This window comes from Cololabis saira, chromosome 3 (genome assembly GCF_033807715.1).
Source record: "Cololabis saira isolate AMF1-May2022 chromosome 3, fColSai1.1, whole genome shotgun sequence".
NCBI lineage: Eukaryota > Metazoa > Chordata > Actinopteri > Beloniformes > Belonidae > Cololabis > Cololabis saira.
In genome coordinates, this window is record NC_084589.1 from 27,123,178 (window position 1) to 27,139,329 (window position 16,152).

Sequence of the window (16,152 nt, forward strand, 5' to 3'; positions counted from 1 at the left end):
TGAGCCAGCTGATACTTTAATAAAAAGAAGAAAAGAAACCTGTGTTCACATTAGTAGTATCAAGTTTTAAAAGACAAGCAGCTCTATGATTTATTTTTTAGCCGTCTAGATATAGAACAATAGCTGCATTGTTTATGATTTTGTTGCAAGGTCTGCACTCTCACTTTGCTGCAGAATTTGTCCAAAATCTGGAGATAAAACGCCTCCCAGAAAGCCGCCATCCGACATTGCACAGTAGTTGCGTAGTGATGACATGGGCCATTAACTCCAGTAAACACTCCTCAAATCTTTACTGTAGATAACCATATCCTCCCTTCAGCCGCCCCTCACATCCCGGCTGTGCCACCCTCCACCTTTATCTCCTTGGTGTTACACACATACTCATAAAAGGCAATATTTCATTCAACCAGAGGAGTCACTCAGAGTTCAAGGGAATTACTTTTAGCTAAAGAGACTTAAACCACAAAAGAAAACTGATGTCGCATCTGTCCACAAAAACAAAAACCAAAACCCTTCAACACTGTAGAAAGATGTTTACATGGATATCTATTTGCCAACTCATCAATATGAAGATCTTTTTTCTGTTTCATGTATATTAAATGGAAATTTGAGAGGAATTCTTGTTTGGATTCAGTTTTTGTTTCACTCAAGCAGAGTTGGAGATTCCTGGAAATGTTTTCAGGCGCTGAACGTCTGTGCAACAGTGACAAACAGTGGAGGCAGGAACCTGATTAGAGAAGAATTTCAATCCTCAAAAACCCCTTTGTGGTTTAAGGTCACTGCTGTCCTGGAAGTCGCGTTTTCCTGGCGGGAGGCAGGGTGGCGGAGACCCACGCAGGGGGCGGGTCCCTGCAGGCCAGAAAGATAAACAGGGTGCTCTGCATTGTTCTCCTGGTATCACCAAGAAGCCGTCAGCTTGAGGGATTGAAAGCTGGACCTCCAGGAATAGGCCCTCCAAGGCCGGGCTGCCTCTCCCTTCCACCCTGTTATAAATAATCCGTGTGTGTGCCCTCTGTGTGCACGCTGGGTGTGTGTTCTCAAGAAGGAGAGTGTGTGAGCAAGGAGGAGGGAGATGTGATCACTGCCAAGGCAGCCTTAGAAAGTGAAGCCACAGAAAACAATACCAGGAGGTTTGTGAGGCTGCCAGCCAAACGGTGACAGACGCAGCACATTCGACCCTCTGCTGACCTCTTCACACACACACGCACACACACACACACACACTCACACACACTAGGGATGGGCGGTATGGACTAGAAAATGTATCACGATAATTTCCGGCATTTATCCCGATAACGATAAAAAAATACCAATTCAACTCCACCTTTGTAACTATAAATCTATCTCGCTCTCAGATCCGCCATGTTTGTTACACAAAAACGTCATAAACGGGAATTTATCTATCTATCTATCTATCTATCTTTCTTTCTTTCTTTCTTTCTTTCTTTCTTTCTTTCTTTCTTTCTTTCTTTCTTTCTTTCTTTCTTTCTTTCTTTCTTTCTTTCTTTCTTTCTTTCTTTCTTTCTTTCTTTCTTTCTTTCTTTCTTTCTTTCTTTCTTTCTTTCTTTCTTTCTTTCTTTCTTTCTGGCTCATTTCCTTCCTTCCTTGCTTTCTTCCTTGTTTTCTCCCTTCCTTCTTCCCTTCCTTCTTCCCTTCCTTCCTTCCTTCCTTCCTTCCTTCCTTCCTTCCTTCCTTCCTTCCTTCCTTCCTTCCTTCCTTCCTTCCTTGTTTTCTCCCTTGTTTTCTCCCTTCCTTCCTTGTTTTCTCCCTTCCTTCTTCCCTTCCTTCCTTCCTTCCTTCCTTCCTTCCTTCCTTCCTTCCTTCCTTCCTTCCTTCCTTCCTTCTTTCCTTCCTTGTTTTCTCCCTTCCTTCCTTCCTTCCTTCCTTCCTTCCTTCCTTCCTTCCTTCCTTCCTTCCTTCCTTCCTTCCTTGTTTTCTCCCTTCCTTCCTTGTTTTCTCCCTTCCTTCCTTCCTTCCTTCCTTCCTTCCTTCCTTCCTTCCTTCCTTGTTTTCTCCCTTCCTTCCTACACAAAAACGTCATCAACGGGAATTTATCTTTCTTTCTTTCCTTCCTTCCTTCCTTCCTTCCTTCCTTCCTTCCTTCCTTCCTTCCTTCCTTCCTTCCTTCCTTCCTTCACGTATGTTGTGCGTGGATTTAACGCAGAACCATAAATCATCTTTACACAAAAACATCATCAACAGGAATTTATCGTTTTTACCACGAGATGACAAATTCTTATCGTGGGGAATTTTTTTGACGGTTTATCGTGAACGGTAAAATATCGCCCATTCCTAACACACACACACACACACACACTCACACACACAGTAATAGTACGGTGACTTGTCCTGCGATGCTCGGGCATCATTAGGTTTGTGTTCATGATTTTTGGAGTCAAGCTTGTAACTCACCACCTGAGAGAATCTCCCTCCATCACTGAGAGTCTGTCGAACAGGCGCGCGCTCCACATATTAATGCTTTTTATGCATAAATGACAGAAGGACAGTGGAACGTGTGAAAAATGATCGTCAAGCTGCTGGATGAAGATTTATCCTCTGCGAACAGCTCCGAGCAACAATCAAACCAAAAACACTCTTTTAGAGGTCATTCCGCATCGGAATGAATAAAGCTGCCTGAAAAGCTTTGGGCTTTGACTGGATACCCCAAAACCTCAGCCCACCCACACGGCCTGGGCTCCTCTCATTCTTGCTTGTTTTTTTTCCCTCTCCAACTCATCCTGGTCCAGTAACCCTGCTCAGCTGAGACCCAGCTCTCAGCTCATAGTGGGAGAGTTTCCGTGTCTGTAGCTGCTCGCTCTATCTGGCCGCTCCCCCGGCCTGTCCTCCACGCTCCACTTTTATCCTCCAAGACTCTCACTCACTCCTTTCATGCTTACATTTGCTTTTAGATTAATTTCAAAGTAATGGATGCTGACACACGCCCGTACCGAAGCAGGACGCTCGCCTTCAGGGAGACGCACGCGGATAACTCACAGCTCAGCACAGTGGCGTACAGTCCCGGGTTTGGCCTCGGTCTGCTCCAAAGTATGTCTGCTATGCTCAACACGCTGCTGACCTGATTTCCTATCCCGCTCTCATTGGAGCGGGATACCTAGATGCAGCACGCTCCGGTGAAGGGGCTCTGTGTTACAGAGCGATTTGGTTTATTGTTCTAGTAAACCTGTTGAATCGCTCTCAGGAGGGAGGAGTTTATGGTTTCAGGGGAAGGTTAAAGGTCACGTTGACTCTCGGGTGAGTTTAGTAAGTGGGGAAAATAAATCTGTCCTTTTGTTAACCTACAAATATTTATTGTTGTCATTCTCCTCCAGCTCCAAATGACTGTAAAATTCCACAATTATTATAAGGAGCGGCGAGGAAAAGAGGCGCTCCACTCAGTTTTAAATCTTCTTGCATGACTTTTTGCCAAGCCATGTGGAAGACATCTATACGCTCTTTCTGTTGGTCTTAAGAAAACGAGAAATAGTGTGAATGGGACATAAAAATGCAGTAAATCCTGAAGACAGTAGCATAGCTGTTCTAAAGACGGTTTGGGGAAAATAAAAATGAGCATCCTCATTCATCATAATTGTGCCATTTGCAAATCATTTATTACAGAACGATCGTAATGCCTCAGGACAGGATCCTCTGCAGAAACTAGTGAAGTCCACGGAGGAGAAGGTGACCTCAGACTCCGACCTTGGTTTGTTTTCAGGATTCCTGCTTTCAGGAGTAACTTAAACCTGCTGAGGGAGAGGGAGTCGGACCAAACGGTTCCTCGGAGGATAAACGGAGGGAAGGTGCTGCGGCGCAGCCTCTGGTGTAGACCTGCACCAGAGCATTCCTCAAATCCTGCACAGGTTTATTATAATACTGTATACTCATAATCATTTATACATACTAGAACTCCATACTGCACTAACTTCCTATTTGTGCTGTGGTTTGTTTTTGCGACTTTCATCTTTTCCTCTTATTTTTGAGACCGATGTTGCTACCGAACATACGGTTCTGATTACATATTGATCAATATGACTTATTTAAGGGGCAGCACGGTGGCTTGGTGGTTAGCACTGTTGCCTCACAGCAAGAAGGTTCCCGGTTCAACTCCCTGGCCCAGCGGGGTCTTTCTGTATGGAGTTTGCATGTTCTCCCCATGCCTGCGTGGGTTCCCTCCAGGTACTCCGGCTTCTTCCCACAGTCCAAAAACATGCATACTAGGTTAATTGATGATTATAAATTGCCCGTAGGTGTGAGTATGTCTGGTTGTTTGTATGTATTTGGCCCTGCAATGGACTGGTGATGACCTGTCCAGGGTGTAACCCCTGCCTTTCGCCTGAAAATGAGCTGGGATAGGCTCCAGCAGACCCCTGTGACACTGCAACAGATAAAGTGGGTATAAATAATGGTTGGATGGATGGACTTATTTTAGAGGCTGAAAATGTGACAAAAACAGTTAAAGATGTGATGAAACATCTTTGTGTGAATTGTGACATTGATGTCAGTGTTCAGATTAAAACCAACCAGTCTCTCCACTGTTTTTAAGTGGTCACCATATAAAAGATATAAAACTGACAGACTGCAGATGAAGCGCATTTCTCATTAAATGTGTTTGTTCACACTGAGCAAGGGTTGTTTGCAGCCAACCTTCATTCCAAATCTCACCGTGATTTGGTAATTTGATCAAATACTCAGTGTGTAAATATGCGTTACTCAGCAGGCGGCATGACGACAGGGACACTCACGCTCCTGCATTATCAACCCACACAACGCTTGGTGCTGGGTCCTTTCTTGCATTCCCGTGAGCGTTTTGTGGGACTGTGAACTGCCCACTCACTCTGGCTTTTACATGGAAAGTTTATGTATACTTTGATAGTTATGTAAGCCTATTATTGTGCACCCAGATGACATTCAACAGGATTTTAGAGCATTATGTACTCACACCATGTCTTATGGACGGCTACTTTTGGAGCTAATCCTAAGCGGTGGTTTATCCATCTAGTTTCTGGGAGGCAGATAACTAAGCCCATCCGTCTCCTGCATGTCCTGGGTTTTGCTTCAAGGCCTTCTCCCAGTCGGGCATGGCCAACACACCTCCCCAGAAAGATTTCCAGCAGCCATCTCCTCTGGATGTGGCGGAGAAGAGACTCAGACGACTGAACTTCTCACCCTGTCTCAAAGGGAGCGTCCAGCAGCTCCACAGAGGAAACTCACTCAGTCAATATTGGAAACTCAGCGACTGTTTCAGGAACTGCGATTCTTGTTTTTCCAACTTAAACATATGATAAATCATCTTGCTGCAGCAAATTTATTTGCAGCATAGAGCCCCCTTACAGGGGAGAGAGAGAAGACATTCTTTGCGTGTATCGTAATTGGACCCGTGGTGTTCTGTGTTGTGGCAGCCGGTCTGACCCCACTTCCATGTTAGTGCATGTGAGTCCCTGCAGTGCTGTCCAGGGGCAGCCGGCTTCCGGATGTTTCTCCACTGAATCAGACACATTCTTTATCCTATAAAAAAAACTCTTACAGAAAAAAACGTATAAGAACTGATAATATTGTGTCTTTTATTTATTTAGATTCTGCTTCTCAAGGGGTTTCACGTGCACGAGGAAACCCATCCATCCTGAACATCTCAATTTCTGTCACATCTTCCCGTCCCGCCATAGAATTTTCTTCAGGACTCAACTTTAATGCTTCAAATCAATGTTATCAAAATTAATGTTCAAACCAGAAATTCAACATTAATCCGAACCTGCCATCTAGAGATGGGCGATATTTTACCGTTCACGATAAACCGTCAAAAAAATTCCCCACGGTAAGAATTTGTCATCTCCCGGTAAAAACGATAAATTCTTGTTGATGACGTTTTTGTGTAAAGCTGATTTATGGTTCTGTGTCAAATCGACGCACAACGTACGTGAAGGAAGGAAGGAAGGAAGGAAGGAAGGAAGGAAGGAAGGAAGGAAGGAAAGAAAGAAAGAAAGAAAGAAAGAAAGAAAGAAAGAAAGAAAGAAAGAAAGAAAGAAAGAAAGAAAGAAAGAAAGAAAGAAAGAAAGAAAGAAAGAAAGAAAGAAAGAAAGAAAGAAAGAAAGAAAGAAAGAAAGAAAGAAAGAAAGAAAGAAAGAAAGAAAGAAAGAGAAAAAGAAAGAAAGAAAGATAAATTCCCGTTGATACGTGTTTGTGTAACAAACATGGCGGATCTGAGTCATTCCAATTTTGCAGTACAGGTGTACTAATGTAATTGGTTTTTATTAATTAAATTTAATTGGTGTAGTTTAGTAGCATTTAGTATTCTTTTAGAGCAGTGTTTTGGGGGCTCCAAAGACTGAATGTGGTGATAGATTTATAGATACAAAGGTGGAGTTGAATTGGTATTTTTTTTAATCGTCATTTTTATCGTTATCGGGATAAATGCCAGAAATTATCATGATAATTTTTTTAGTCCATACCGCCCATCCCTACTGCCATCAGAGGCCCGGATCTCCGTGGACGAGCGGAGCAGGAATTCAGCAGCAGCACTTAATTGAAACGCGGGTGGTGATGCAACTCTCAGTGTCCTATAACCGACCAACCGCAAACATACCGAAGCACTTACTCAGCAGCGTCCCTCGGATTTATCCCTCGGATTTATCCCTCGGTGTCTCCATGGTGCCAAGCCAGGCCACGTAGGCTCGTTCGGACAAACATGACTCCTGTTGTTTGTGGCTATGATTATATACGTGACCCACTGGCTTCTCCAAACAAACGACAATTGCTCCTTGTATGGATGACTGAAACAGGGTAATTTCTGCAGTTTCGTCAGCCAATTAGGACCCAACCAAGGTGAAAACCCCGTATGTTCTTGTGTCACCAGTGACGACTGTAACCCTCATTAGGGCGCTCCACCTGTTGACCCTTTTGTTGCAGCTCATTTCTGCAGAGATGGCGTCACATGATACAGTTTTTTAAAAGACTTTCTGGCAACTGAAATGAGCGCAATGGGAGGCCTTGAGCCCGAGGGTTCAGTGCGTCAGGTTTATGAAATGACACGGTACATTGTCTTAAAGTATCACTTAGACGTACGGTATGTGTGTTTGGTCTGCCTTAACTCAAACATAACCCACACTCCCATCTCCATCTTTTACTTTTTTTCATCCCCTGTCCTTTCTATTTTTATTCCTCTGACAATAACCTTCCCATATGAAGTGTTTTGAGGACCCGTGAACAGTTTCACAGTTAACTAAAAGCTGAAAACGCTGCTGGCGTGGAGGCCCTCTCAACCACAGCCAGACTGTAAAGATGTCAGCTGGTTTCTCCTCTGGGTCTGTATGATTCCTACAGAGCATACATGCCCGGGTTTGATCCACACGCTGGCACAGAACCGGTGGAATGGAGCAAATATTGACTCCATCTGAGCCAAACAAATCACTCCCCCTTCCTGGGATCTTTCTCTTTTACTCTCCTTTTACACTTTCTCTGTTCCCGTCTAATCTGCCGTTGCCTCTTTCTCTTACATTCCCTTTCATCCCCCTTCTGCGGCCGCCTTTCTTCTCACCCCTTTTGTGTCCACGTCTGTCACCCTCTCTCTCTGTCGCTCCCCTTCTTCTCAAGGCTTCTCAGGCTGTTAGGTCAGCCCACCCCTCCTCCTCCCGGCTGCCCTCAGCAGAGTTCAATCCACCGCTCTCTCCATTTCTCGCTAGTTTGGATTTCACACTGCCCACATGAATATCTGTCACCTGAGTGCACTTTACATCCATCTGCATGCTGCTGCCTCAAGCACATAAAATCATTTTTCATTCTTTGACCCCCTCAAACTCGAGTGGGCAAAGTGTCAAGGCGTTCATGGCGGTACGTGCCAACACACAATTCACGTGATGTTCATATGTGCTGCAGCCGGCTACTGTAAGGTGCAGAAAGACGGAGGGGGGAAATAACTTTCTCCTTTCAGCACTTTGTTCTTTGATCTCCGTTCAAGGTCTCTTTTTTTTCTCCACATTAAATTAAACTGTGGCAGTTCGCTGCTGAAGCTGTGGAGGCCGGGTGGTGAAGATGAATATTAGCACATCCAAGTCTAAGGTCTTGGTCTCAAGAAGCAAAACATGTCCTTTCCAGAACTACCCTGGACTCAGATAATTCACAGTAAGAGAGGGCAATTTCCAATTAAAGGCATCTCTGACACTGGTAACTGAATGTTTATGAATATCAATTCAAGGCAAGCACCTTAATAGATTGATTAAGTGATTGACAGGACTGGAAGAAAAAAAGCCAGCTAATCTTTCACCAAATATCATTCCCAGCCAAAAAACTGCAGAAATGAATGCTTTGATAACAAAATAGATCATCTCTGTTTAAGTATGATTAGATATGTTTTGAAGAAAGACAAACACTCCAGCAAAAAAAAAACTTATCTCCTCTGTGAAACATGGGGGTAGTAACATCATGGTTTTGCTTTTGCTGGGATTGGGCAATTTTTGTCATTGATGAAACAAGGAATTATGGGTTATGCCTGCAAATTCTGAAGGAGATTATCAGATCAGATCTGTCCATGATCTGAGCCTCAGATGAAAGCGATCCATGCAGCAAGACGTTGACGCTCTACTACGGGATGATGAACAATAAAAGCAATGTTTTAGAGCTGCCAAGAGAAATTCCTGTTTAATCTGATAGAATTGATCTGGAAAGCTACAGACATGGGAAAATATGTTGGTACCTTTCCATGAAAGAAAGAAAAATCGACAATAGTTGCTGAAATTACTTGAAACTGACAAAAGTTTACAAGTGAAAATCAGACATTTCTTTTGATTTGAGGTTCAACAGAATCATTAAAAAAAAAAAGAAAACTAAGGACAATGTAGTGGGCAAACAATTGAGACTCATATTCATATTTTGTTGCACAACCTTTTGAGACAATCACTGCAATCAGGTGATCTCTGTAACTATCAATTAGTAGTTAGAAGAAGAAGAGGGAGACTTTGCATCTTACCTGCAACATGATCAACATAGTATGTACGAAATTTACAGAGATGTATCATTAGCGCCCATTTTTTCACATGTTGTTGTCCTCCTTCGCACTTGTTTACTAATTGTACCAAAAGAATACCAACGCCAAAGTGCATGTGGCACAGCCTAGCGTCGCGGAGCCGAACGCACCTCACTCATTAATTCGTTGGTCTTCTCGTGCATGTATACTCAGATTTCTCTGAAACTCCAGCTTAATCCTTAGCTAGATTATTGCCAATAGCTTGATTTAGATGTGCATGTAACCGCACTGAGTCAGACTTCTGCGAAAGTTGAGAGGTATTTTGGTCCACTTTTCATCCAGCTGTCTCGGGCGTGGAGGGTTTATTCTCCAGGCTGCATATTTCAGCTCTTTTGATAGATATTCAATAACATTCAGATCGGGGGCCAATTTTAAAAATGTTTTTAGCTCTGGAAGGCAGCCTCACAACATAACCAAGCCTCACAGAAAGCTTTGTGGTTTGTCAATATTATTTTGACAAATGTCAGTTTTGCTTTTTTCATGATTTGCTTTCAACAGTGAAGACCTCCTCTGTCGTTCGCTTTGGTTCAAACAGCAACAGATGGAGTGATCCGACACTGACGTCCCTTGACTTGGAGTTCACCTTGACTTTCTTTGGAAGTTGTTTGGGGCTAGTTACCATTCAATTTATACATGTCTTTCGTTTGTCATTCATTTTCTTCTTGCTTCCACATCCAGGAAGGTTGGCTACACTCCTGTGGACCCTACATATCTGACTGAAATATGAAGCGGGTGTCACAGGAACATCAGGCAGCTTACATGTATATGGGACCATTTGCAGATCTCATCCCGTCTTTTGTTTTAAAACAAAAGAAGTCGCAACAAAACAAAAATGAACTCATACATAAAGCAGCAATACATGACAAGAAGCAAAATGAATGTGGTCGCTTTTATTCACCTTTTTTACACCTCTTTAGTCTTTTAGACTCGTCAGGAGGCCTGGAAAAAAAAGCCTCTTTCTAACTTTAACAGAAGGATTTTAAGCCTGCTGTGGTCGGGCCTGAGGGTGGGGAGGGTGTATTTTCTGGAGGCAGGGTGTGTGTATACATGCAAGTTTTGCGAGTGATTTATCGCTCCCACAGGGCACGGCTACTCTGATCCGCAGTGCTATTACTCAGATCAACCAGCTGAGACAAACAACAAATCTGCTGCTACTTTTAGACCTCCTTGGACACACACACACAAACACATGACATATCTGTGTTGTGATGACTATTTGAGACAAACATTTTGCTAATCAGGGTCCTGTGGTTGGTGGTGCATGTTAACAGACCAACACATAAGCTATTTCCTCTCAGAGACCCATGGAAAGAGGGAGGAGGAGGAGGAGGAGACAGATAGAGGGCAGCAGGGAGGGAGGAAGGCAGTAGAGAGTTATAAGTGGTCACGGACCAGTGGTGGCCATGGCGATGACCTCTGCCTAATTGTACTTACTGATAGACATGGTGCTTAGAAGTCCAGAGATATCCATCTCACTAATCACACACATAACCCACACAGCAAAAGCCACTACATATGTGTCTATCCACATTTAGCCCCCTTGAAACTCTCCTCATCGTTCTTGGCATGCCTTTTAGATTAACTTTTTTATTTTGGCAGATTGAATCTAAAGCCCACTGTGTAGCGTCTTCGGTTGTTGGCTTTGAAGCCACTTATCTCCATCACCATCGCTGCAACTACATTGTTGGATGCCTGTGTGACGACCCACCCTGTCTTAACAGGGTGTTCTGTTCATGTGCAGGAGGAGGGGACCAGCCTGCATGGGTGTGCCTAGAGGAGGAGGCACACCTGACTCCAATCAGGCCCAATATTTAAGCAGGCTGGTCAGGGCCATTTGGCCTCTCTCCCCTGCTCAGTAAGCATGGCTTTCTTTTGGTTGTTTTGAGTTTGTTTGTCTTTAGTTTTCTGCACTTGCACATACACTACACTTACACACATCCACACCTGCCATACACCACTGATCAAACTGATGACTCACACCTCACCTTACCTGTTTGATTGATTTAATTATAAATAAATACATTGTTTTGAACATTTATCCCTGTGTGTCGTCTCCCATTTTTGTCATGATGAGGTCAGTTCATGACAAGATGGGGGCTCGTCACTTTAGTTAAGTTTACTGGTAGATTTGGGTTGTTACTTGCTTGTTTTTCTATCAATTGTTTGGTAAACTTAAGCTTTGTTTGTGTTCTGTGGAACAGACTGGTTTGGGAGACACACATAGGTTTTGTATGTATGGGAGGGGGGAGAGCATTAGGAACTCATTCTTTCACTGCAGGTTTATAAAGTTTATAAAGTGCTTTAGTCCTTGGGGCTCCAACTCCCGGTAGCTTTTAACAGTGGGTCTCCATATGGGACCCACTGTCTTTTTTTTTGTCTGGTTTAGATTGCATTCCACGAAAGCTGGAGTGTGGTGGTACCACTGAGAGGCCCCTGTTGGAGGGGGGGACTCGGGAGGGCCACTGAAGACTAGGGTTGAGCCAGTCAGTCAGGTTTTGGGTAGGCAGGTTACATAGGGGAGTTGGGCCCTGGGGTCTTTTGCTACTTGTTAGTTTAAACCGTTGCAGTGGGTTTTTTTTTTTAATTTTATTTAAAAAAAATAAAAAAAATGAGTTCTGTGGAGGACTTTCTGCAGGATCCATCTGTGGATAGACTGGACAGATGCACAAAAGACCAGCTGGTACAAATAGCAGAGCACTACAAAATTGCTGTCCATTCAAAACTGTCAAAGGTTAGGGTGAAGATTTTTCTGATCGACAGTTTGGTGACAAAGGGTGTGTTGTCAGAGGAGGTGGTCCCAGAGGATGATGAGAACCCAAGTGCTGGTGGAACTTTTTCATTTTCTTCGAGCCAATTAACCTTTGAACAACAAAAGGAATTGCTTAACATTAAACTTGAACATGAGAAAGAAATGGAACATATAAAACAAAGGACTGAGTTAAAAAAATTGGAATTGGAGCATGATAAGTTCCAGTTGAGTGTTCATGAAGCAAAACAGTTTAATGTTGGTTCTAATCTGCAATTACTCCCCAAGTTTACAGAGAAAGATCCAGATTTGTTCTTTGCCCTGTTTGAGCGGGTGGCAGGCGCCAGAGGTTGGTCAGATGGTGAGCGCACCCTACTGCTCCAATGTGTCCTTACAGGTAAGGCCCAGGAGGCCTATGCTTCCTTATCAGTGATTGATAGCCAGAAATATGGGGTTGTTAAGGAGGCAGTGCTACGTGCGTATGAGTTGGTACCCGAAGCCTACAGACAACGTTTTAGGACTTGGAGGAAAGAGGAACATCAAACGTATGTGGAATTTGGGAGGGATATGTTGGTCCAGTTTAACCGATGGTGTGTAGCATCAGAGGTTAAAACCTTTAATGGGCTTCGTGATTTAATGACTCTGGAACAATTCAAAAACTGTGTGCCCGTTGATATTGCCACTTATATAACTGAGAGGAAAGTGAAGACCCCCCAAGAAGCGGCCATCTTGGCTGACGAGTACTGTCTAACACACAAAAGTGTATTTGGTGACTACATGCTTCAAACTGGTGGGTCCATTCGTACAGGAAAGCAGGGGGATTCAGGGGTTCTAAATTCGGAGCATGGTTCCGGGAAACGGAGTGACCCTAATGTTTGTCATTTTTGCCATAAAACTGGACACTGGAAAAATTCTTGTTTTTCTCTTAAAGCTAAAGAGACGACATTGAGTGGTGCACAAATCAAACCGTCCGCGTTGGCTGCACCGGTAGTCCCCTCACCTCAGCTAAGTGTTAAAATGGAAGGTGTTCCTGACATGTTTTCTGCTGGGGGTGACCCTAAGGCTGGGTATTCAGCATTCGTTTCAGAGGGTTTTGTTTCACTGTCTGGTGGAAAGGCAATTAAGGTTAACATCTTGAGGGATACGGGTGCGTTACATACTTATGTCCGTCGCAACATAGTTCCATTCTCCTCCACGTCAGACACGGGCGATTTCAGTTTGATGCGAGGTATGGGTATGCAGTTAATTCCGGTGCCCCTACATAGAATGAGCATTGTCTGTGGGTTGGTTAGTGGAGAGGTGGTGGTGGGAGTGCGGCCTGAGTTACCAGTGGAAGGGGTCGATGTAATACTTGGAAATGATTTGGCGGGGGATAAAGTGTGGGCTGAGGCTATAGCTCCAACTGTGGTTACCCAGGTCCCAGTCTCATCTTACCCAAGTAAACAAGAGGGAAAAACAGAGGTTTTGCCGGCATGCGCAGTAACCCATGCTAAGAAGAAGAAAGTGAAAGGTCTGGGTAAAGAAATCACCCTCCTAATGCAGACCCTCAACACACTGAGCACCCCCGAGGAAAAGCTTGGAGGCCTTTGCACAATGTACGCCGAACTGTTGGAAGAGAACCGTAACACTCAGAAGCAGATGAAGGTGCTGCAGAAGAAGCAGAACCAGCTGTTCCAGGAGAAAGACAACCTGAGGAACGAGCACAGCAAGGCCATCCTGGCCCGCAGCAAGCTGGAAAGCCTCTGCAGGGAGCTGCAAAGACACAACCGGACACTCAAGGAGGAAGGAATCCAAAGAACGCGGCTGGAGGAGGAGAAGAGGAAGGAGGTGACTTCTCATTTCCAGGTGACGCTGAACGACATCCAGACTCGGATGGAGCAGCACGACGAGAGAAACGCCAGCCTTCGACAAGAGAACGCAGACCTGGCAGAAAAACTCAAGAAACTCTACGAACAGTACAAACTGCGCGAGGAGCACATCGACAAAGTGGTGAAGCACAAAGACCTGCAGCAACAGCTGGTGGATGCAAAGCTGCATCAGGCACAGGAGCTGCTGAAGGAGTCGGAGGAGCGGCACGAGAGAGAGAGACTTTCTGCTAAAGGAAGCCGTAGAGTCTCAAATGATGTGTGAGCTGAAGTTACAGAGTACCTGTTGGTCTCTTCTCTTAAGGGGGGAGGTGTGACGACCCACCCTGTCTTAACAGGGTGTTCTGTTCATGTGCAGGAGGAGGGGACCAGCCTGCATGGGTGTGCCTAGAGGAGGAGGCACACCTGACTCCAATCAGGCCCAATATTTAAGCAGGCTGGTCAGGGCCATTTGGCCTCTCTCCCCTGCTCAGTAAGCATGGCTTTCTTTTGGTTGTTTTGAGTTTGTTTGTCTTTAGTTTTCTGCACTTGCACATACACTACACTTACACACATCCACACCTGCCATACACCACTGATCAAACTGATGACTCACACCTCACCTTACCTGTTTGATTGATTTAATTATAAATAAATACATTGTTTTGAACATTTATCCCTGTGTGTCGTCTCCCATTTTTGTCATGATGAGGTCAGTTCATGACACCTGTCCAAGAAAAGCAGCAGCCTGGCCCTGGGACGCCTCCAACTCAGGGTGTGTTAATATGTACTCAACCATAACTCCCTGCATACACACCCTTCTTTCCACTTGCTGGTCCCTCTCACATTTCCACCATTTTACTTCTTCACTGCACAGCAGCAGGGGGGGAAATATAAATGAGATTTAGATTGTTTCTTAACAACTCTGGAGGAGCTACCGAGTTGATTTCCTCCCAACCTTTGGGAGCGTATGAGACGAATTGCTGTGATATACAATAAATATAGCATTTTTGGTGCCCTGTTGTTCACTGCCTCCTTTTCTGTTAAATAGGTGATGAGTCTGAATTGCAGGAAGAACAGTTTAGCACAGGAATCCATCAACTATGGAGCCATGTTGTAAAACAAGAAGAACATGGTGTAGCTGTCAAGCAAAATAAACACGCCCTTTTCTGAAAAACATGTCTTAATGGAAGATTTAGTTTCTTCAAAAGCTGGATCTATCATTCAGCATTTAGTATCATGTGCAAGTTAAACCTGCCATGAGCACTGATGCTCCCCCCGTAACTTTACCTTGCGAATGACGGCAAAAAAGAATTTCTGATTTCGATCTATCAGATCAATGGTTAGGGTGCCTCCCGAATACTTCCCTTTGGTGGTGTTTCAGGCAACCAGGAAGAGCCCCCAAAGACATGCTGGAGAGATTATATCTCTGGGCTGACCCATAGCACCTCGGTGTCCTCCCAGAGGAGCAGGGGGAGGTGGTTTGGCGGAAAATGATCTGAGCTGCATTGCTACGGCTGCTGCCCCCACGACCCAAACAAGCATAACTTAGTGGATGGATGGATTGATCACAGGACAGGTTTCCTTTCCCCTTCAGTCCACGTTCATTGAGCTCAGGTCAAAAGTAGGTCACGGTGCTTCTTGATCTTGTTTTTATATCTTCTCTTCTTCACATTGGAGTGTTTTAATACATCAGTTTTCAGAAGAGTTTTTAACAAAGTGCTTCCTGAATGTCTAAAGATACCATACCAAAGACTTTCCATAACAGGATCCACCCTCACTTTTTCCTCTGGATTCCCTGATTGATCTTTAAATATTATACACTGGCTGAGGAGGCGTCCCATGAACAGAAGCCTTATGTCTTCGGCTGCAGGGCTGTGACCCTTTGCTGCGTGTCATTCCCTTTTTTCTCTACTAATAGGCGACAGTTCCCGCTTGTCTTCCTTTCTCTCCCATTCATCACTCTTTCTTTTGCTTTCATCTCATGAGCTGTTTAATGACAAAGTTTTTTTTATCTCTTGTCTCTACTCTTTACATCACATGTTTTCGTGGCGACAAGGCTGATAGATTTTCTATTGATGTGTCATGCAACAAGGGCTCAGCCCTGAAGGGAACTAAAAAGTATCAGACAAACATAAAGCAGATTCAGAACGAAGCATATGTATTTGAAAGAAATGGAGTCCAAACATAGAAGGAATCAATCTATAAATAATGTCCAGATTTTTCGATGAAATGCAGAGTTTATTTTATTATCATCTAAATAATGTGGTTAAATGGGGAAAAATAAGAATTCTTTCCCCCACTTTTAGCTTGATATTAAACATTCACTACAGTTTCCTGTTTTCAACGTATAATATCTTGAAAAGTCAGTGTTCTCCAGTAATTCTGTCAACCTCAATAGACAGCAGAGAAATACCAGTCCTTATTTGCGCAAGTACAGATCCTTTTAATAAACTTGACAAGTGATATTTTTGTATGCATCCTGTACATGTCCTTGTAGTTTTTTTTTTGGAAAGCCTTAAAGTTTAATGTTCTGAAGCGTCATATAC

The 16,152-nt window shown here is 43.9% G+C and overlaps 1 protein-coding gene across 1 annotated transcript; it reads left to right on the plus strand.

Annotated features, from left to right (window-relative positions):
* Positions 1-5,075: 5,075 nt before the first annotated feature.
* On the plus strand, positions 5,076-14,056 carry LOC133440612 (alpha-taxilin-like). The gene is made up of 4 exons (XM_061717932.1): positions 5,076-5,211; positions 12,157-12,248; positions 13,176-13,866; positions 13,983-14,056. Exons 1-4 carry the CDS (start codon positions 5,076-5,078, stop codon positions 14,054-14,056), a joined length of 993 nt encoding a protein of 330 aa, XP_061573916.1.
* Positions 14,057-16,152: the final 2,096 nt, after the last annotated feature.